At 32.6% G+C, this 23184-nt stretch overlaps 2 protein-coding genes across 2 annotated transcripts; one reads left to right on the top strand and one right to left on the bottom strand.

Annotated features, from left to right (window-relative positions):
- Positions 1 to 18335: 18335 nt before the first annotated feature.
- On the bottom strand, positions 18336 to 19745 carry LOC112789985 (ATP synthase gamma chain, chloroplastic). The gene has a single exon (XM_025832183.2). It carries the CDS (start codon positions 19652 to 19654, stop codon positions 18554 to 18556), a length of 1101 nt encoding a protein of 366 aa, XP_025687968.1. The 5' UTR covers positions 19655 to 19745; the 3' UTR covers positions 18336 to 18553.
- Positions 19746 to 20839: 1094 nt separating this feature from the next.
- Positions 20840 to 22890, top strand: LOC140175378 (serine/threonine-protein phosphatase 7 long form homolog). The gene is made up of 5 exons (XM_072203531.1): positions 20840 to 20911; positions 21412 to 21852; positions 21901 to 22154; positions 22271 to 22354; positions 22476 to 22890. Exons 1-5 carry the CDS (start codon positions 20840 to 20842, stop codon positions 22888 to 22890), a joined length of 1266 nt encoding a protein of 421 aa, XP_072059632.1.
- Positions 22891 to 23184: the final 294 nt, after the last annotated feature.

The following is a 23184-nucleotide window of genomic DNA, read 5'->3' as shown; positions in this document are numbered from 1 at the left end:
ACTTGTGTGCCCTAGATATATCATGAATATAGCTAAATGATGAAAAGGAATATTTTTTTTTGTATAATCTTTTAATGTTATTCATATGAATTTCATTTTAATACACTGTATGTGTAAAATAATTCTGTATATATATCTAATTATATAATATTAAAATAATTATTTTTTTATTGATTATATAAATAGTCATAAAAAAATAATATAATTAAATAACATTATAAAATATTTTATATTATCAGTATATTAAAATTAAACTCTATTTATATTGCCCAACTTTTATTGATAATTTCTGCAAATAATTAGTTCATTTAAAAGGGGTATGCCAAAAAATTGGAATAAAATTTGATAACTAGATCCCTTATTTTATTTTTCTAGAAACATTCGGCCATTTGTGTACATCATTAAAAAAATCCACTTGGCATAATAAACAAAATTTTAAGGATAAAAAAATTTGTTTTCTAAACATGCTGAAATTCTATTTCTAAAGTTTTTTGAAAGTATATCTCTCCATAATATTAGAAAGACAAAAAATAACCAACCTAAATAGTCCAAACTTATTTTATTGCATGATGCATTAAATAAAACTAAAAATAATAATCTTTTGTCTTTTTAGTTAATAGGGTTTTTTTTTGTGACTTTTAGTTAATAGGGTTTAATTATTCTATTTGATCTCTATAAATTTGTAAAATTTTCAATTAAGTTTTTATACTTTTTTTTTTCTTTTTAGTTGGGTCTTTGCACCGATTTTTTTTAATTAGGTCCTCTTAACAATAATTGGTTTAATTATATAAGGACCCAATTAAAAAAAATTAGTGCAGGAACCCAAATAAAAGAAAAAAAGTATAGAGACTCAATTAAAAATAAAATTTGGTGTAAAGACTCAATTAAAAAAAAAGTATAGAGACCTAATTGAAATTTCGCAAAACTATAAAAATCAACAGAATATTTAAACCATATTTTTATTTACCAAATATTTCCGTTACTTTATTTTGTATAATATAAATCTTTGTGATTATTTTTTGAATTTACTCACTTTTTGCCAAAACAACGCCTAATGGTACCTAGGATTTAGGAAGATTAACTTTTGAAAAGGAAATTAAAGGTAGAGGGGAAGATGCAAATCTCTTTTATAACTATCTTCATTTGACAATGCATCTAATGGAATCAGGAATCTTTGATGCCCAACAGAGGAAAAAGAAACAAAGGATGTTGAATTTCATGTGACACAGTCATTGATAGTGGATGCTTAGTTGTTTTTTTCTTCCCTCCATTTCAATTAAATAAAAAGTTATGCATCTTCGTCTTTTCCAAATTGTGGCATTTCAGGGCACAGAGTTTTCCTTTTCTATCATCCCCATTTATAGCTATCACAAGCCCACTTGCAATTACTATTTTCAATTTTCCGCCATTTGATTTGATGATTTGAGTATAGGTAGTGTTTGTTATGATATCTAAAAATTGATGTCTAATTATCAAAAAAATTTAAATAATCAATATTTAATTTAAAAATATAAAAAGTTTAATTATTCTGTTGGTCTTTATAGTTTTGTAAAATTTTTAATTAGATCTCTATATTTTTTTTCCTTTTAATTGGGTCATGTATTAGTTTTTTTTTTAATTGAGTTCTTATACTTTTTTTTCTTTTATTTGAGTTCCTGCACAATTTTTTTTAGTTGGATCTCTATGCAATTAAGACAATTACTACTAAGAGGGACCTAATTGAAAAAAAATTGGTGCAGGGATCTAATTAAAAGAAAAAAAAGTATAGGAATCTAATTAAAAATTTTGCAAAACTATAAAGACTAACGGAGTAATTAAACCAATATAAAAATTAATAAAATTTATTAAGATTTATTATAAAAAATAAATTAAACAAAAGTTAGAGAATAAATAAAAAGTATCATAGAAGTGGCTTTGAATATTTTCTTTAAATGAGAATCTGTCTGTTAAAATTATGAGTTGTATTATGGCTTGTACTATGCAGTATGCAGAACATCATTTACTCTCTCCATTCTAAATTATTAACTGTTTAATTTAAAAGTTTCATAAACATTGAAAAATTATTAATATTTCTCTATATTAATGGACGGCTAATAGATAAAGATTGGTTATTGTCAAGGAAAGAGACAAAAAGTGTCAAAGTTTTCATTATAAAAATACAAAAATGCACTTAATTTTAACACACAAAATAAATAAATATTTAATTATTTTATATTTTAAGAGTATATATTTATAATATAATAATATCAAAAATTTAAACTTTTAATAAAGTTAATGTATAAAAATATAAAAACAATTAATAACTTTAATAAAATATTTATTTTTATGATATTTTTAAAATATAATATTAAAACACGTATTAATAAATTCCATGAATAAATAAAATCATATATCCACAAGTAGCTTTTTTTTTTCTACTCTCGTTTTGATTTCTTTATATTATGTGGTACTTAAGCGTATATCTCAAATGAATGGTACATATTTATTATTTGTTTATTAAGATATAAATTTTTTATATATATAATGATATATAAATACACACAAAATATATATGCTTTTTGTATCCCTTTTTAATAGTGATAGATCTAAAGTTTAATGATAAAGACAAAAAATATATAAAAATAAAATTTAAGTATAAATATATTTATAATTTGAAATTAAAACTAGAATTATATAAAAAAAAACATACATATATATAAATTAAGTTTAAATTTCTAATAAATTAATTAACCGATAAAAGATATATTAATATAAAATAATTAAAAAATAATTTATAATGATTCTCTCTTTAAACATAATTAAATATTTTTATTTTATATATGTTCTAAAATAATTATTTAACTATTTACTATTTTCTTTTCTTTTGCAAAATTTCACTTGTTATAATATTCATGGTATAAATAATTTTTTTAAATAAAAACAATTACCATAGACAATATCATTTTAATAAAAAAATATAATATATTAATATATAGATAATATGCATTTTAATCTTAAACAACTTTTAAAAATATTACTAATAATTTTAGTTATATTTAGAAACTAAGTTTCAATTTGATTATTAACTACTTATTAGCTAGTGTTAACTATCACTATTTATTATTTTTTATTGAGTTAATTGATTTATTTATTTTTTGTTTCCATGCCAGAAATTAAACTTAATAAGATAATTATAATTTTTTTTATCATAAAACTCAAAATATTTATATATAATTTTATTTCTTTTCCAAGATATTTGTGAGTGGGGACGGATCCAGAAATTTTAATATGGAGGACCGAATTTTGGATAATTGTTTTCATTCTATAAAAATAATTAACACATAATTATTAGAGTTAATTTTTTAAAAGATTTATCAAAATATATACATATATATAATTATAAATTTTTTTCATAATTTTATTTTTAATATTATATAAAAGAAATATAACAATATCAATAATACATTATAAAATTATAAAATACCAATAAGTTATAGCGTGTTTAGTTAAAAATTATCACATATCTTATTAATTAAAATTAATTCTTTCAAAAATTTTAAAAAATTTAAAAATAAATTATAAATTATTAATTGTTTAAAAGACAGTACCCTTATAGAAAACAAGATATAAGATATCTTTATAAAAATTTTTCTTTTAACCATGTAAATTTAGAAGAAAAATGAGTATTTTTTACAAGAAAAAATATCTAAAGTATATAATGTAATTACTAAAATATAACTACGTAAGTCATTATTAATATAATAATATAAATGTTAAATATGTTAATATAAAAAAATAAATGATTTTTTTTTAAAATAAATTATTTTAAAAAAATGACATCGTATAATACACAAAATAAATTAAAATAAAAATATAATATATAATTATATATTTACTGCAAAATATATGTTTTTAGGATTTAGTTAACATATGGGCACATAATAGGATTTTTTTAAATAAATATTAATTATTAAAATATGTATTTTTCAGCGTTTATATCGAAAAATATCACATCACTTATCTCGTTTACGGTGTAAACGAAATAAGTTAATATGTATTTCGTTTATATCGTAAATGAGATAAGACTTGAGAAAACATGGTTGTATCACGTTTATACATGTGTTGTGTAACAGTCTTATCTCTTTTACAGTGTAAACGAGATAAGTAGAACAAAGGTCTATATAGAGATGGCAACGGATCTCCATAGGGGTGGGGACATGCCCCCGCCCCCCGTCACCATAATCCGCCCCCCATCCCTGTCCCGTCTCTGCCACGGGTGACGGGAACCCCGTATCTGCCGAGGTCCTGGATATTCACGGATATCCGCAGTTTTTACAAATTAACAATCTCAAACACAGAACCTTAATAATTTCAAGCACAGAACATTAACAATTGAACAAATCCTAAATTTACAAATAAAAATTCAACAACAATTGTCCAAACAGAAACAAAACTCATAAGATTAACAATTTCAAACAATTTCAAATACAGAAAATTAGCAATTGAACAAATCCTGAATTCCCAAATTAAAATTCAACAACATGCAATTGCAGAAATAAAGGTATAAACACAGAAGATAAACAATTTGAAACATTGAACAAACCTTAAACCCCAAATGTTGAAACAAAAGACTTAAAAGAAACTAATCAAATAGATAGCGACTTATTGATGCGGCGACGACGAGACTTCGGGAGGCAGCGACGATGAGCGGTGAAGAGGTTGTTGGAGGCGACAACGATTGTGCTGGTGGCAGTGACGATTCTGCTTGAGGAGGCAGTGACGATGAGCGGTGAAGAGGTTGTTGGAGGCGACAACGATTGTGCTGGTGGCAGTGACGATTCTGCTTGAGGAGGCAGAGACTAGGAAGACCGATTAGTAGGCTGCAATGATGATGAACGATCAAAGAGCAGGAGGCGGCGATGATGAGGCAGCGGTGATTTGCGATGTGAATGAGGGAGGGAGGCAGTGACCAACGGTGAGACTTGTACGCAGCGGAGAACCTTGGAGTCGCTGACAAACCCCAATTTGACGGTTTATCTTATATTGATTTTAGGGGATTTTATAACCTTTCACCCACATTTATTTAATGAAATAGCATGGTTTTGTATATTCTCCTTTAATTGTGCTTAAGAGTGAAAACATGCTTTTTAGGTCTTAAAATAGCTAAATGTAATTTACCTTGATTCCATTAGATGCCTTGATATGTTTGCTAAGTGATTTCAGATTTAGGAGGCAAAGATTGGATCAAGGGAATGAAGAAAAAGCATGTAAAGTTGGAGAACTCATGAAGAAATGAAAGAACCGGAAAGCTGTCAGTCGCTGACGAGGTGACGAGGTAGAAGGAAGACGGCAGTGACGCTGTTGTTAGAGAAGAGAAGAAGCAGCTGGAGGCAGAGGATCGGAAGAAGGAGGTGGCTAGGTCAAGGTGAGGCTGCTGGTGCTGGGTGAAGGAAAGAGCCTAAGAGTGAATCTGAAGTGAGGGCATGAGTGTGAGGCTGTTAGGGTACCATTAGGGTTTTTAACTTAACATATATATATATATATGGGCATTTATGTAATTTTATATTTGTGGGTATTATATGGGTACCCACGGGGCGGGTACCTCTTCCCCTGCCCCCGCCCCATTTAATAGACGGGTACCCGTCCCCGCCTCCCGTGGGGATAAAACGCTTTCCATATCTGCTCCCCGGCGGGTAAATTCCCGCGGATACCCGCCCCGTCGGGAGAAATTGCCATCCCTCTATATATGTATGTCGTCTACATGGGTCATTTTTACCCTTTCACTTTTTTAGTCTTTTCTCCTACTTTTAACCCTTTTTAGTCATATTTCTGAGTTACCTGAAGAATATGGCACATGCTGATAACCATGACGGAGAGATTTATAGGCTCAACGCAACTTGGCACATTGCAAGGGTAGAGGAATTTAAGATTGATATTGTTTTTCTTTTTATGGTTATAGTAAAGCATAGATGTTACTCCTTAATAAGTAGGGTAATTTTATGTAGGTAGTATGCAGTACATGTTAGGATATAATGTTAAGTACGCTTTAAATTAGATGTTATTGATTTTGTTATTAATTTGGGTTACTAAGTGAGGCTAGGATTTGTTTAAATGGACGGATATGATGTTAGGTTTAAATGCTAGGGGATTAACAATTTGTGATAAACCTAATGACATAGCATAAGTTATCTTATGAGACACTATTTTTATTTATTTAAAATGTCTCTGAATAAATTTATTTAAATTAATTAAAATAGATGTTTATTACTGTAGTCATTAGTGATCTTATGAGATATTTTTATGTGCATTATACTATACAGACGTTAAAGTTAATTATTTTTTGTGACATTTTGATTATTCAAGTAAATTAATTGATGTAAATAAATTCATAAATTATGTGTTTGTACTTGTTTGGTTGAGTAGTTTAGTTATAAGCTAAATTAATTTCTGATCCGATATTTCTTAATGTTTATCAGAGGCCTCGCCTACTTCTTTCGAAGAGGGTGAGTCATACATTCACATCGCCGGACGCCATTGTTCCGTACCAGGATTTGGCGATGCGTTGCCATTCATGAATTTTGTGTTCGACAACTCCCTTATCAAGACATTCGTCAAGCATTGGCAGTCAAAGGCCCACACCTTCCACATGCCATAGGGTGAGTGTACAATCACCTTACAGGACGTTGCATACCACATCGGGTTGCACACCATTGGAGAGCCCGTGGGCTATTTGCAACATATTCCACGTTCGACTCCTCACCGTCGACCTCCATGTCTTCTACTGGAGTGGCGACATGAATTGGTGATGGTGCGAGAGGTGGCTCATCCTGGACAAAGTCTGACGATCCAGATCCACTACTACCAACGTCGCCAACCTTTGTAAAAAGCTCCATCACTTGTTCCGCCGTGATTCTCTCAATGATGTCAAACATCAGCTGCACATGTTCGTCTTCATGGAGCTAAAACAGACAGAACCGAAAAACTCCATTTTCCATCGGTGCTAGCAACTTATACCCTACCCTTCTGATTTCTTTTCTCCCACTCCCACCGATGCTAACCAATAACAAACTCTTCAATTTCGCCAACGAGTTTACTGGCCAAGTACGCAACAGAATAGGATTTTCACACTCAAATGTTACCCTATTATCACTATTTCTCATACGGCAATTAGGATATACATACACTTACAACCAAGAAAACACCACTGCTAGACATTTTGACTTATTTTCGGGAGGAATAGATAGCAAAAAAGTAGTGAAATATCTGTAGGGATACTAAGGGTTGCACATCTTTTTATAGCCGTTGAAAATTTGTCTTAACATATTTTATTTACATTGTAAACGAAATATACACTGCATTTATTTTTAGTCTTATCTCGTTTACAGTGTAAACAAAATAAATTAACACGTATCTCATTTACACTGTAAACGAGATAAGTGATGTGATGCTTTTCGATAAAAACATTGAAAAATGCATATTTTGATAATTAATATATTTATTTTTAAAAAAATCCCACATAATAAGCTTATTATTTGTAAAAAATTTTAAATGTTTTCATTTAATAAAGCCAAAACAAATACATTGAAAATTTGAATTTTTCTTTTATATTTTTAATAAAAAGTTTTCAATGACAAACTCATCATGAACTCTTAGGATACATATTAGCTAAATTCAAATTTTTATTATAAAATTCAAATCTATTAAATCATAATTGAAACTCAATTAAAAAGTCACGTTTAATAAATTTTAAATTCGAAAAAATATACTCTTAAATCTCTATTGAGTTTTGAGCTAAATCAGATCTTGTAGACCCGTCCACCAAATTATGAAGCCGTCACAGCCGTCATTCAATGCATTTGGGATACTTGTGTTACCAAATCTTGAGAAGTAAAAACCAATCTTGTCAGTGAGAATTGTCAGGGTCTTAACCAAATCAATCTTCTTAATTAAGATTCAAAAATTTTAACCGTGAGGAATTGCATCATATGATAGTGCATTAAAGTGGCGGCTGTAAAAGTGAAGAGAGTGGATCCCACAAAGTAGTGTTGCGAGTTGCGACAATTATTTGTGACGTTAATGCAGTATCAGCACAATTAAATAGTCATCATAGGCAAATATCATTTGTTAATCGTGCAACTAAAGTTTGCCACTTTTTCTTTTGTGATCTTCGACTTTAATCAACGAAAAGATTAGTGCCACCTTTGACTCATGTTTCTATTTTTTTTCTCCTTTTTTTTCCTGCAAGTTGTATTGTAGGTCTTTTTCTTTCTTATTTTTAGGATATGTTTGGGAGATTAAAATTGAGGATTAGATTTTCTTTTGGTGTTCAAAATTTTCATTTTCAAAACTACCCTTTTATATGTTTTTTTTTTGGACAAAATAGAATATTAAATATAATTTTACTATACATACAAGTTTTTTAGGCAACCAAATCCAACTAAATTAGTCCAAATCCAACAAAAACCAACTTCAAATTAGAGTGTGCATAAATACGCGCTCTCCTAATTGTTGAATAGCGAGAACGTCATTATGAAAAACGGTTCTTCTTTTTTTATCAAAACCACAATGCTCAAAATTCAAACCATGCTTAAAATCTCTCAAAATTATCGTGAAAAGTCAAGGAAATTTCAAAGCTAAATTCGAAATCTTCACCAAAAACCACAAAAAGAGAACACGAAAGATTATTGAAGGTACTGTTTAAGTATTGAATTTCTACACTACTTAGGTATTGAATTGTCTGTGTATTGTATATTTAAAACAAACAAATCCCATCAAATAATTGAAGAAACTAATTTCAAAACAACCAGCAACATGGTAAAATCGAACAAAACAAGAAAATATAAAAACTAAACCTCACTTCCATAAAAAAAAGAACATTACGTAGATTACACCGAAATTGTGTCAAAAAACAACAAAATGGATTCATAAAAACATCGAAAATCTATCTTATTCTCTTGAATCTCTGAATTGATAATTCATAATATGTCTATGATAATGGCTAAAATTTGACTGCACCACTGAACCACTATAAAAAAAAAAAGATTCAACTGCAAAAAGTAAATCATATATTCGCAAAACTATTAATATGCACAAACTCAATTTTTCATGTTTAAAGAATATCACTTTTACCTCACTTATAGCTTTATTTTTCTTTCTTTTTTTTTTTTTGAAGCATTTGCAATATGTTTTTCCATATTTAATCTCAATCTATTTTTCGGACGTCTTCTTGTTCTCATTCGTGGAGGGCTTTGAAGCTCGTTAATATCTTCCAACGAAGTATCATCGTGAGATAACTAACAAATTTTTTTGCTTTTGGCTTTGTATTCATGCATCTCAACTATAGAATTATCATAAGCACAGTGCAGAATCACAATCAACTCCTCAGATTCTGATGCAAATTCACATATATTTGTGACCAAAACACCAAATTGTCAAATCTTCTACTTCTTGACTCTGATAGAGGCTTGTTGTGGCTGCTTTTGATATGTGTGTTCCTCCTCTTTACGTTCTTACTCCATCGTTCCAATATATATCTTGGCGACACTTTATTTTCTCGCTCAAAACTTAACGCGCTCAAAGCTTTAATGCACTCAAAGAGTGACGGCATAGTATCCCTGTTAACTCGAATAATAAACACTGGTATTTAACTTCAGATGATAAGGCGTCGTATGTAACCGCAAACTTGTTGAATGTTGAGTTAAAAACTTGTTTCACAACTTCATATACCGTATAACTTAGAGTGAACTGTGTTGATCTTGTGATGAAATTCACATTTCCTCTAAATTATGCTTGGACTTCTCTGAACTTCTCGTGAGTATATACATATTGAAATTGAGCTTCTATTGAGGATTTTGTTGCACACAGTATGATGGTATGAAAATCTGCAGCATCCGATTCTCTCTCTACTCTTTACTTCCTAGGCAATTATTATATTTTTTGATGAATTGGATAAATGAGCTGTTGCGCGTAGTAAACTTGTTAAAAAAAATATGCATACTCTCGCTCTTTTGTGTGCTTCTCATCCCGATCCAAAAATGGTGATCAAAATAAACTGGAATCCATAAATGACGATCTTCGAAAAGTTCTGAAAAAATGAGAAAATACCTAAATCAAAATACACCAAAAAACATACAGTTTGACACCTTTACTGCATAAGCAAAACACATAAATATTCACACACTAAAAGTAACAACATCAGTTAATCCTAATAAAGACATCATTATTTAAAAGCCACTTGATGTCCCCAACACTATACTTCATCAGAAAATTATTTCAATTCCTATCAAATGATTCTTTTGTAAAAGAGTTCCAAACAACATGACTCATCTCGTGTTCAATTTCTTCATGTAGCTTGTAACCATTTAATTTACTTGGGATCTTCTTCATAATATGTCAAATACACCACCGGTGGATTGTTGTGGGCATACAAGCCTCAATAGTCTTTTGCATCGATGCACATTGATCGGTAAGAATGTCTTTCGTAGCATTTTCTCCCATACAAGGAAGCTAACATTTAAATAACAATTTGAATAATTGAATGTCCTCGTTTTTCATCAAAGCACATCCCAGAAGTATTGACTGACCGTGGTGATTCTCTCTAACAAAAGAACCAAAAATCAGATTATACCTAAATACAACGACACAGAAACAAATCATATACACCGAAAGTGTTTCAAAATACACATAAACCAGAACAACATATTACCTGTTTGTATTGTAAGTAATATCGAATGAAATAACATCTCCAAAATACTCACAGATAGCCCTCTTCTTGCGTTTGCCCAAAAAGCAATCTTAATTGACTGATCAATCTTAAGTTTAAGCTAAAAAAAAAATTCTGATTCTTCTCTTTCATTCTTAATAAGTATTTTCCAAATTTTTTTGCATCATCTAGTTCCAAAACATTGCACACTTCTCTCGTGATGTAATTTCTCACATCTTTTTCAATAAAACTTAATTCATGATGACCCTCTGCTGTTGCGACAAATAATTGATATGTTTTACTTGGTCTGATTCTGACTTTCTCATTATTCTCTATTGTACCTCGTATATATACATGCTTAATTGCCTTTTGTGTTGTTTAAGCATCTCTGCTTGATTTGGACAGCACGGATGTGAATGATACAACACAACTTCGAAATGATTTAAACACCAACATCTTTCAATATATGTATATAAATTCTTGCAGGACAATTTAATCCAGAAGAGGGATTTATCTTTTTGGTTGGAGATATGTTCGATTTTCATTTTTCCTCTCGGTACATGTAATAAATTGGTTCTTAATTTCATTTTCTTTCTTATTTGTGTTCTAGATTTTCGTAGAAAAACCTGCAAGTTTAGAATAATCTTTATAGAATTTTTTAGCTTTTTCAAACGTGTTAAAAGTCATCCTAACCTTTGGAACATACTGCTCATCAACATCACATAGAAACTAAAAATACACCGAAATTGTTCCAAAATAAATCATATTAGTATCTAAAATATACCAAAACTTTGAAAAATATATTCATCAAAATAATAAAATTAGATTCAGAACTCGTACATTACATTTAAATTCAAACCATCAACCATGAACAATAATTTTCAGAAATAAAAACAAAATTATTCAACTACAGAATCATAAACAACTAACAAACTAAATTAACTAGATTCAAATCATACCTCATGACCACTTGATTCGATTCAAAACAATAATATAATTTGCCCTGGTTCAATTGAAAGTCTTAACATAAAAATACATTGAAATATTTTCAAAATACACCAATTTATAATAGAAATATACCGAAATAAGAACGGGACAGATTTATCACAATAATAATTCAAAGTTAGAATTCCTACATTATATTCAGTTCAAACCATCAACCATGAACAATAATTTTCAAAGACAAAAACAACATTATTCACTACAGAATCATAAACTACTAATGAACTACATTAGCTATAATCGAATCACACCTCAGCCACTTGATTAAATTCAAAATAATAATCTACTTCACTCTAGTTCAATTGACAGTTTGAACTTGAATAATTCATTCTCTTCGACAATGAAATACCTGTTCAAACTTGATTTCACAGCTTGATTTCAAAAACTTTGATTCAAATATTCAAATAAGATAAAAGAACATTGAACTTGAATGAAGAGAACACAGAAAACGAAGAGAATATAGAGAAGGAAGAGAAACGCAGAGAACAAGGATGGAACAAAACGTAGAGTCGCAAAAAACATTGAGAAAATTCGAAAGAGAAAACGAAATCTGCATGAAAAAGGCAGTTATATATATTCGCGCGTTGAGTCAAAAGTTTGTTATTAGAAGTAATAGTGCGTAGAGGTGAATTAGGTCAGCTATTTGGTTGGACTTGGTTGGTTAAATGATTTGGATGTAGAGATAGATTAATTGTACTAGATATATAATATTATTTATTAAAATTTTAAAAATAAGTTAAAAGACCAAGAATAATTAAAAAGTTAAAAAATAAAAGAGTAAAATTATCAAAATGGTATCTGAAAGTTCACAATGCTGACAAAAATAGCCCTAAAAAATATTACGACAAATAAGTTTTTGAAAGATTTAAAAATACGACAGAAATAATTAGATGTTAAATATATATTCTAAAAAAGACTTTAGAGATCATATTTTGATACAATTTTTTGCAAGCATCGTTATAAAAATAATATATTTCTATCCTTAAAATTTGATAATTTTATTAGATCAAGTGATTTAAAAAAAATTAATTGTAAATGACCAAATTTTTTTAAGAAAATAAAAAGAAAACTCTAGAGATCAAATTTTACTCCGAATTTTGTTGTACAACTTTTAAATATTTATTCAAATATTATCACAAAAAATTTAAAACAAATAAATAAGTCATTTGCAAAATACAAAAGTTTTTTGTCACTTATGAAAAATATAATATTTATTAGTTATTTTTGTCGCGCTTTCAAATCATTCAAAGGATATTTTGTCGATAATATCTTTCAGAAACCTTTTTAACAGTGTCAAAATTTTTTGGGTTCTGAATTGATAGTTAACTCAAAATAAAACATGCATGGATATTGATATTGCTATATACTTAAAGTAACAATATCATTAGCAAGATAATCCAACCTAGACCCAACCAACATCAAGAGGTTCAATCTTGACTAGCCTTGACAAGATAATTCGTTTTCCTCTTGGATCGAATTAGATCAAGTTTGTTCTATCAGAATCTAATGCATGCAGCAACCCATTGGCCAGCGACTAACTCTTAAATGGAACTTAGATCCGCGATGAATTAGCCCTTAGCCTGTCGGACTTGGAGATACCGTGGGCAACCAACCCGAAAAAAAAAAGAATCTAACTAGCCTCCTTGACATAAAAATCTCGCTCTTCATCAGGTGGACTTGCAAGAACTTGGTCCCAATCTTACAATCATCAAATAATTAACCGTACAAATGCTAGAAATAAGATTTTAGTAGCCTAACCTCTAAACAAACTAACTCTATCAACTCTTTATAAAATACCTTTCAAGTAGAAATTATTTCATAATTCATTTTCATTAACTTAATAGCTAACTTAAACATTAAAGCCTCTTTTAATCATCTCTTCTTCGTCAATGATTGAAGTAGAGACATCAATTCCCATACTTTTATGAAATTCAAAATGGCTCTTTATTCACTCATTGTGTCTACTACATTATTAATCTTAACATGAGATGCAAACTTTTCGACTTGAAATCTATAAACACTCATTTCAGTTTTGCCGACTATACTTGATCTAATGAACCATTTTATTTTCTTCCTATAGCAACGTGTTGAGTATGAAATCCTTGTGTTCATTTTCTGACATATAAATATTCTTGAAGATATGCTTTAATTTATATTATGGTCCTGAAGGAATAATGTCACTCCAACATAGAATGAATACATATAAGAAAATTTTGGAATTAAGGTACATGACAAAGTAGCTGAAATAAACCATCCCCATGTTATGCCAAATTTTCACATCCTCGATTATTAGGATAGAAAACCGCACCACATGAATCAAGGAGGATGTAGATTTGTTTCAAGCTGAACCCTTATCATATTAATTGAGTCAATTTTGGAAGGATTGGTAGTAAAAGTAATCTACATGCAGAGAATCTGTTTCCATATACTTTTAAAAAAAAAAATTATATATTGATATATAATTTGACTTATTTCCATAGATTTTAATTGCATTTAGTTTAATGTGTAGACCAAACTTATCACTTGACCGGTTCATCAGTTTTTTTTTTAACTGTCTCGACTAATTCGATTCGATTTTGATAACTACGATTAAAATGAATCCTACCTGTTTAACGTATGAAAAACCAATGCAAACTCACCTCATCACCAAAATACTAATATTTGTTTAAGTCCCCTTTTTTCTTTTGTATTATTTATATTTTTGAAATAAGGTGAAAATTCAGGTGCAGTCAACTTTACGTGAAGTGAATAGTTAAAAGCCTTTAGATGATTTGATTGATTTGACTAAATTTTTATCTAACGGCTTTCATTTATCAATTTTACATGAAGTCGACTGTACCTGAGTTTTCACTTTGGAAAAATGTGAAAACTCATGTGCAGTTGACTTCACTTAAAGTGGATAGCTGAGAGTCGTTAGATGATTTGATTGGTTTGACTAAATTTTTATCTAACGGCTTTCATTTATCAACTTTACGTGAAGTTGATGACTGAGAACCGTTAGTTAGATTAATACAAACACAAATACACAAATAGTGGATATTTCCTAGGGTGTGCACGTCTCACATGATTACATGAACAATAAGAACAAAACATTGGCCTAGATTCTAAGTTGTAGCGGCGATGTGAAATTGTAGCAGCAGAGGAACGCAAAGTGCGGAATGTGGGTCAAGGATCTCTCTTGATATTGACAGCGAAACACCAAAGGCACGCGTGAACTTCTTTTGCCATCTCTCATGGTAGACCATATTTCGAATAATCAATTAATATTATGGGACCAAACCACACCTTTCTTCATCGAAATGGTTAGCTTTTCTTTGTCAATACATTAATCTCAATTTCATGCTTGTGTCATTAATAAAGTTTTTTTTTTCATGGAAAGAACCTGTATTTTTAGTTTGTTAATAAGTTAACGGTAGAAATTCACATATATAGTTGTCTTCACATAAAGTTGCTAGTTGAGAATCGTTAGATAATAATTTAATTAAATATATATGTCAAATCATTTAACAATTTTCAGATAATAATTTAGTTAAACATATATGTCAAATCATCTAATAATTTTCAACTAATAATTTCGTATGAAAATAACTGTACGTGAGACTTTTCTTAAGTTAATATTATGTTAGAGTAAATATATGCTATTTTGATGTTTTAAGTGTGAATTATAAGTTTTTCATTATTTATTACCTTAAAAGTTTTAGATCAAAATATGGTATCTAATCATGTTCATGTTTTTCCTTTAATATATTAAGTAGAATATTCTATATTTCTATCTATAACGTTATGATTTTGGACACACTTTATCGTTCGATATCATTTGATTTTTGAAGTCATTTAACTTCTTGAATTGAGATCAAGAAAGTCTAATTTTTACTATTTTGCAAAAAAACTAATACAAAAGAATATAAAAAAAATTTTGGTAGAAAAAATACTTCACTACATAAGTGTTTATTACAAATAATTTACACACTCTAATTTAACTCTTATTTTTATTTATAATCATTCACTTACTAAATGAACGATTAAGATTAAATTTAATCAACAAAATCAATGGTCCAAATCAAGTAATTGATTTTATTAATATAAAAAAATATGTTATTTAATTTAATGTCTTTTATTTTAAAATACTTGTAAAAAAACACATATATGTTTATTATCATTTTAAATTTTTAAAGTATTTTTTATATTTGCATTACGTAGTTAGCATCATTTATCTAGTAAACTATTTGAATTATCAATATATACGACTTAAATCTTTAGCGATTAAACGAACTTTATATATCAAATAAATATCCATTTACAACTAATTGGTTTTACACCTTCAGGTAATTCTATGAGATCTCAAATGTCATTGTCTTTCATAGATTTTATCTCTTTTTTCATAGTATCGATTCACTTTTCATAATTAAAACTTTGAATGGCTTGTTAAAAATTGATTCGATCATTTTCTGCTAAACCAATGACATCCTCATATTCTTGAAAATAGACTATAATATATTCATTCGAAATTACACTTCTCTTTTATCTGTTGGATCTTTTTAATGACACTTCTTGAAGTTGTTGAGCTTGTTGTATGGGTTGGGGTTGAAGAGGATTCTCATTATTATCCTGTACTGTAGTAGTATCTTGAGCAATAATAATATTTTCATTGTTTTCTTGTCTTGTAACTGGATCTACAATAAGAATCTCATTGTTCTCTTATACTATAACTGTATTTTGGACAATAATAAGTATAAAAATCTGATCAATATTAGTTACAGAATTCTTATCAAAAGCAACATCCCTAATATTTTCTTCCTCCAAACTCAACCTCCTCAAGAAATATCGCATTTTCTATTTCAAAAATAGACCTTGATGCAGGATTGTAAAATTTGTACCCTCGTGAACGCTCATCATAACCAACAAAGTAGCAACTAATTGTTCTTGAGTCCAATTTTCTTTCATGTAGCCTATAAGGTTGTGCCTCAGCTGGATATCTCCAAATGTGTAAATGCTTTATACTAAGTCTTTTCCTAGTCCAAATTTCATAAGGGGTTTTGTTAACTACATTGCATAGCACCCTATTAAGGATGTACACTGTGGTCTTTAAGGCTTCTCTCCAGAGTGATTCAGATAAGGAAAAATGACTAATCATACTTTTCACCGTGTCCTTAAGAATTCAGTTTCTTCGCTCTGCAACACCATTCATGCTAGGTTTTTTGGCATGGTGTATTGCGGAACAATACTGCATTCCTCTAGAAAAAGTGAAAAAGGCCTAAGATGTTGTTCACCTGAATCATCATATCATTCGTAGTATTCACCACCACGATTAGATTTGACAGCTTTAATTTTCTTTTCAAGTTAAAGTTCAACTTCAACTTTAAAAGACTTGAAAGCATCCAAAACTTGAGACTTTTCATGAATTAAATATAAATACCTATAACGAGAATAATTATCTATGAACGTAATAAAATACCGTTATCCGTTCCAAGAGACAGTAAGGCAGCTTCAGCTGAGGAATGTGCCATTGCTTTGTACTCAACTTCAGCTGAGGAATGTGCTCCTGTGTGCTGCTTCTTGCTGCGCCAAGATATCAATGATCTCCCAAGAAAGAAACAGAATCCAGATATATACAAAACGGCGAGTACCAAGGCAAGCACTCTAGTATAAGTCAGAAAAAGTAGTCAGAGTGAATTCATCAGAGGTGGAAAAGAGCACTTCCTTAACTGGAGCACCCTTGACCTTGAGGTAGCGAAGAACACGGAGCCCAGCCTGAAAGTGCTTGGTAGTGGCATAATCAAGAAATTGACTAAGCTTATTCACGGTGAAGCATATATCATGACGTTTATTGGTATTGGCTAAATAATTTGACACCCAATCAACCTCCAATAGGGTGTGACATCATCCAAAGGGGTTCCCCCCCCTAATGTTTTAGGCAGCAAGCGCCCTTACCTTATGGAGCCTAGCCCGGCAGCAGCCCTTTTCTCATCCTTTCTGGGACCATTCCGCAGCGCCTGAGAAGGTCGAGTAATTCTAATTGTGAAGTTTGTTCTCGATTAGTCATGTGTGGAGGGAGAGAACGGTGCAATTGCCCCACACCAAGTCTCATCCCCCTACTCCAAAAGGCTTCACCCTCTGGGAGTTTGGTCCTATTGATTCAATCTTTATGCCTGGCACTAAATCCTATGTTGGTGGCTGTTCCTTGCCCCGAGGCTGTAACCTAAGTTACGACCTCTCCTTCAAATTCTTGGAGAGTTATGTGGTGTAATCCATTGGGGTGGTGGCCGATTTGGCATTCATCAGCCCAAACTCATCAAGAAAGTCCAAAGTATACTTGCATTGTTACATTGCAATTACATCTAGCCATTTCTAGACCAAGAAATTCACGTAGACCTTTGATTCTAAACCTGTCATCAAGTAATTTTACAATCTCAGCAAAATCACTTCCTGCCAAATCTAGATCGTCGACATATACTAGGATACATGTAAAACCAGAATTAGAAAACAAGCAACAGGCATACAAGAAAATAAGGAAGGGAAAGATAAGTAATAAACCAACCTTTATTATCTGCCAAACTTAGTATAGTTTAAAACGTTGAGACTCGCCAAATTTTCTGAAGTGAACTCATACATTTGGTTAGAAAACTAGCAAAACATAAGCAATCTGAATAAGTATGAAATATCAAGGAAAGCATAAATATATTTTCACTTTGATACAACAACACATAAAAGTATTACAGGTCAAAATTGGCCACTATAGTTATCATTCCTTAATCTAGTTCTACTTGCAGTTAACAATGTTGGCAAACTTCATAATCCCATGTTCTATATAACAATTAACAGATTTTGGTATTTCAAGGCAAAATTTATGACAAGAAAAGTTGCAACTTGTCAATCAACTGGTATTAGTGCCTCAGCTCCGGCCACAATCTCCAATATCTCCCCTGTGATCTTTGCCTGCCGTTCACGATTATAAGCAACCGACAGATTCTTCTTCAATTCAACAGCATTATCGGTTGCATTAGACATTGCAGCCATCCTAGCAGCAAGCTCACTCGCTAGTGATTCCTGCAAACCCCTCAAGATCTGGCTGTTCAAATACAGAGGCAACATAGCATCAAGAATCTGAACCGGATCTTGCTCGAACTCCATAATCGGCGGCGTAGCAAATTCCCTGACAGCAACATCCCTCTCCACTGCCAACTTCCCTTCCTTTGTAGTCAACCTAAAGTATTCGTCATCAATGGCATCAATGCAGTTCCCATTCACATCGCGAACCTCGCCTTTAGCCGTTAACGGCAACAGAGTTTGAATCACAGGATCAAACTTCACCAATGACACAAACTTGGTGTAAACAATCTCAACCTTGTCAACCTCCTCTGTAACAAACAGTGAATACACATCATCAGCAATGATTTGAGCTTCTTTCACAGTGGGGAAGCTCCCACATTCAACGAACCTATCAACCCTAACACTTCCCTTGCGGCTGAAAAACGCGTTCCCCTTCTTCCCAACGCTAATCACAACGCAATTCAAGCCAAGCTTGTGTAGCTGTTGGATCCGAGCTTCGGCTTTCTTCAAGACGGCGTTATTGAAACCGCCACAGAGGCCGCGGTCTCCGGTGACGACAACGAGGGCGACGGAGTTGACGGGCCTGACGTCCGTTAGGGGGACGATGACGTCGTCGTCTCGGAGACGGCAGTTGATGTCGTGCAAGACTTCAACGAGCGTTTCGGCGAAGGGTCTGCCGTTTAGGACGGCTTCTTGGGCCCGTCGGACCCTGGCAGCCGCGACGAGCTTCATTGCTTCAGTGATCTTGTGAGTGTTCTTAACGATGTCGATTCTTTCTCGGAGTTCCCTAATGCCGCAGCGAATGGAAGGAGGAAACGGAGGGCGAGAGTGAGGGAACGGTGGTTGGTGGAGTGAGGGGGAGAGTGGGTGAGAGAGGTAAGGTTTTGGAGGAAGGGAAGTTGAGAGTGATGAGGAAAACATGAGCGGTGGAATGAAGAAGCTTTGGGTTGGATTTCGGGGGGAGTGGGGATAGTGGTGGTGGTAGGGCTGGCGCTACTTTCCAACCCGTTACAATTTATTTTTAGTATTTATTATTGTTCAAAAATTAAAACCAAAGAAAATTACAAACATTAATATTATGTTTCTAATCAAATTTATCATGTAGAATTTTCTTCATGTAAATTTTACAACGGTGAGTTATTACTTATTAGTTTATAATTTAGTTAAATTTATTAAATTGTTTTAATTATTTTGTTGATCTTTATAGTTTTATAAAATTTTTAATTAGATCTTTATATTTTTTTTAATTAGTTTCTGTACCAATTTTTTTTTTTAATTAGGTCCCTCTTAGCAGTAATTGGCTTAATTTTATAGAGACTTAACTAAAAAAAGAAATTGGTACAGAAATCCAAATAAAAGAAAAAAAAGTGTAGGGATCCAATTAAAAAAAAGTTTTAGTACAAAGACTTAATTAAAATTAAAAAAAAAAGTATAGGGACCTAATTAAAAATTTTGCGAAACTATAAGGATCAACAGAATAATTAAATCTAAATTATTTAATAATTTTTTATTATTAATTTTATATAAATATATATACATTTGAGTTTTTATTAATTTATTATTTTAAAAATTTTATTTTATATTTATAATAATTCATTAATTAACGAATAAATTTTTAAATAGAACTTAAATTCGCTATAAATTAATCTTTAATCTATTTAAAAATACTGAAACAAAATTATGGGTAAAAAACACAAATAAACCATGGGAGAAAAATTGTTACATGAATAAGCCAAATTGAATATTGATTCACGAATGAGCCAAAGCATACTTATATGTAATTCAAACCTATTTGGTTCGAACTATATTTGCATATAAATCGAACATATTTGGTTCGAACTACACACACATAATTCGAACCTAATTGGTTCGAATTACACACGAATAGGTGCCATCACATAATTCGAACATAATTGGTTCGAATTACTCATGATTAAGTGCCACCACAAATTCGAACCTAATTGATTTGAATTACGTACAATTGGGCTATATAAGGAGTTCGAATGAAGCAAATTCGAACCACTTCTCATTTTCCATACCCCACCAAATTCCAGAGAAAACGACCCAGATTCGATCCGAGAAATAGTATAACCGAAGACTCAACTGATGGGGGACGATCCTGCAAGACTGTACCGGTTGGATGGGGTTGCTCATATAGCCGGGGTCATCAACGACGATGTTAGTACATAGAAAACTTTGTGCACACGGTTTATTTGAGTTAGTGGTTTTGCATGTGGTTTTAGTGGCAGTTTATGTTAGTGGTTTATCGTGGTGGTATTGCAAATGGTTTATATTAGAGGTTTTGCGTGCGATTTAGTTGGTGATTTATGGTAAGTGGTTTTTTGTAAGTGGTTTTATATGCGGTTGTGTTAATGGTTTATGTAAGTGGTTTATGTTAGGTGGTATTGTTAGTGGTTTATTGTAGTGGTATTGCAAATGATTTATTTTAGTAATTTTGCATGCGGTTTAGTTGGCAGTTTAGGATAAGTGGTTTTTTGTAAGTGATTTTATATGCGGTTGTGTTGATGATTTATGTAAGTGGTTTATGTTAGTGGTTTTATATGAAGTTGTGTTTATGGTTTATGTAAGTGGTTTATGTAAGTGGTTTATTGTGTTAGTTTTTTTTTTGTTACCAGTATTGTATGTGGTTCTAATAATGCGGTCCATTTAATGCGCAGCCACAGCGATGCATCAGGAGCATGCAGCGGCAACAAGGCATGCCACTCGATGAGCGTTATGTTCCCTACTTGCAGATGGCCGGGTTATACCATCTGGCTAGGTTGAACGATAGATGGTTTCGGTTAGATGAGCCCCTTGTCAGCACCTTCGTCGAGCGATGGCGTCCTGAGACGCACACCTTTCAAATTCCCTTCGGAGAGTGCACGATCATGCTTCAGGACGTGGCGTACCAGTTGGGGTTGGCAGTGGACGGGCGTTATGTCAGCGGTTGCCTTACAGATTTCCATATGTATATCGAGGGTGGACGTCCAGCGTGGGTGTGGTTCGAAGAGTTGCTTGGAGTGATTTCTCCTCCGAGCCAGGTTCAGAAGTTCGCAGTAAACTGCACCTGGTTCCAGGAGACATTCGGAGAGTGCCCCGAGGGAGCCAATGAGGAGACTGTGCGGCGCTTTGCTCGTGCCTATATCATGATGTTGTTGGGCACTCAGCTGTTTGCCGACAAGTCCAGCAACCGCATTCACATCAAATGGCTTCCCTACGTAGCTAGGCTTGAAGAGATGGGTTCCTACAGTTGGGGGTCTGCAGCATTGGCATGGTTGTACCGGTGCATGTACCGAGTGGCAAACAGACATGTGGTGAAGTTAGCGGGCCCACTTCAGCTACTTCAGTCCTGGATCTTTTGGCGCTTTCCCAGGTTTAGGCCTGCTGGGTATGATACGTGCAGCTGGCCTTTGGCATCGAGGTATGCTACTCAGGCTTTTCTATTTCAAGTTAAAATAGCTAATGTTCATGTACGCTTGTACTGTATTACAAATCTGTCATACTTCTGATTAAAAATAACGCCCACGTGCGCTGCAGGTGGTCAAGTTACATCCCTTCCTATAGTGAGAAAGGTCCTAGAGTGCAGAGCACGAGACTAAAGATAGACATGTTACAGCCCAGGTATGTGAGTGTTGTTCCGATTACTTTTATTTGAATAACTAGACATCAGATGTTTCTGTAAAGGGAGTTGGCGTGACAACATAGCTATTTTTTGTGTGCAGTTTATCTGGATGCCGTATAGCTCCCCTGAGGTACTTCAAGTTGTGCATCCAGAGGCGTTGGAGCCTCGACACATGGCGGTGTGGCGGTCTGTCACATCACTGATATACTTTGCCGTTGTAGAGTGGCATCAGGTAGATAGGGTTCTACCGCAGTTCGGTAGTGTGCAGCCCCTCTCGCGTCCCACCCTTAACACCGACTTTCTGATGTCGAAGGACGGGAGAGGTGATGATCGTTGGTTCCCGTCTGCTTTACAGCATTGGCATATTCTTTGGGAGACCCGTGCGGACCACGTCTTCCGGTTTGATGTTGTTGCTGACCCTGGACCTTCGCACACCTACCTAGACTGGTGGAGTCAGCATGGAAAGAGGTTCTTGTCACTCGAGTTTTATCTGGGGGATCCGAGGGGCGTTCCTATTCCTGTCGAGGCATCATAGAGGGGTCTTGGGCGAGTTCCTGACATGGATCGAGTCGATGACGTCCCTGATAGGCGTCGGGTTGAGAGGAGAGCTCGTGTCGGGACACGACGGCGCCAGTGTGAGTGGAGGTGGCTAGAGTAGGCTATGGGGGAGGCTGATGAGACAGGTTGGGGTGGTGGTCAAAGACGAGGGCGTGGAGGCAGACGGAGGGCACCCGTTGCGGGCCACGACGATGGTGATCTTCGTGACGTGGACGGTGGGGGAAGGGGTGCAGTCAGGTTGTTAGTCCCCATCATGGCGGCCATGGTGGAG

The sequence above is a fragment of the Arachis hypogaea genome, chromosome 1, assembly GCF_003086295.3.
Source record: "Arachis hypogaea cultivar Tifrunner chromosome 1, arahy.Tifrunner.gnm2.J5K5, whole genome shotgun sequence".
In the NCBI taxonomy this organism is placed as follows: Eukaryota; Viridiplantae; Streptophyta; class Magnoliopsida; order Fabales; family Fabaceae; genus Arachis; species Arachis hypogaea.
The sequence above is the reverse complement of the archived record's forward strand: the minus strand, read 5'-3'. Positions and strand labels throughout refer to the sequence as shown.

Excerpts from the sequence above, each read along its gene's own strand:
- LOC112789985 (XM_025832183.2), bottom strand. The coding sequence starts at position 19,654 with ATGTTTTCCTCATCACTCTCAACTTCCCTTCCTCCAAAACCTTACCTC.
- LOC140175378 (XM_072203531.1), top strand. The coding sequence starts at position 20,840 with ATGGGGGACGATCCTGCAAGACTGTACCGGTTGGATGGGGTTGCTCAT. Across the intron at positions 22,155-22,270 it reads AGCTGGCCTTTGGCATCGAG|GTGGTCAAGTTACATCCCTT; the intron begins GTATGCTACTCA and ends CGTGCGCTGCAG. Across the intron at positions 22,355-22,475 it reads ATAGACATGTTACAGCCCAG|CTCCCCTGAGGTACTTCAAG; the intron begins GTATGTGAGTGT and ends GATGCCGTATAG.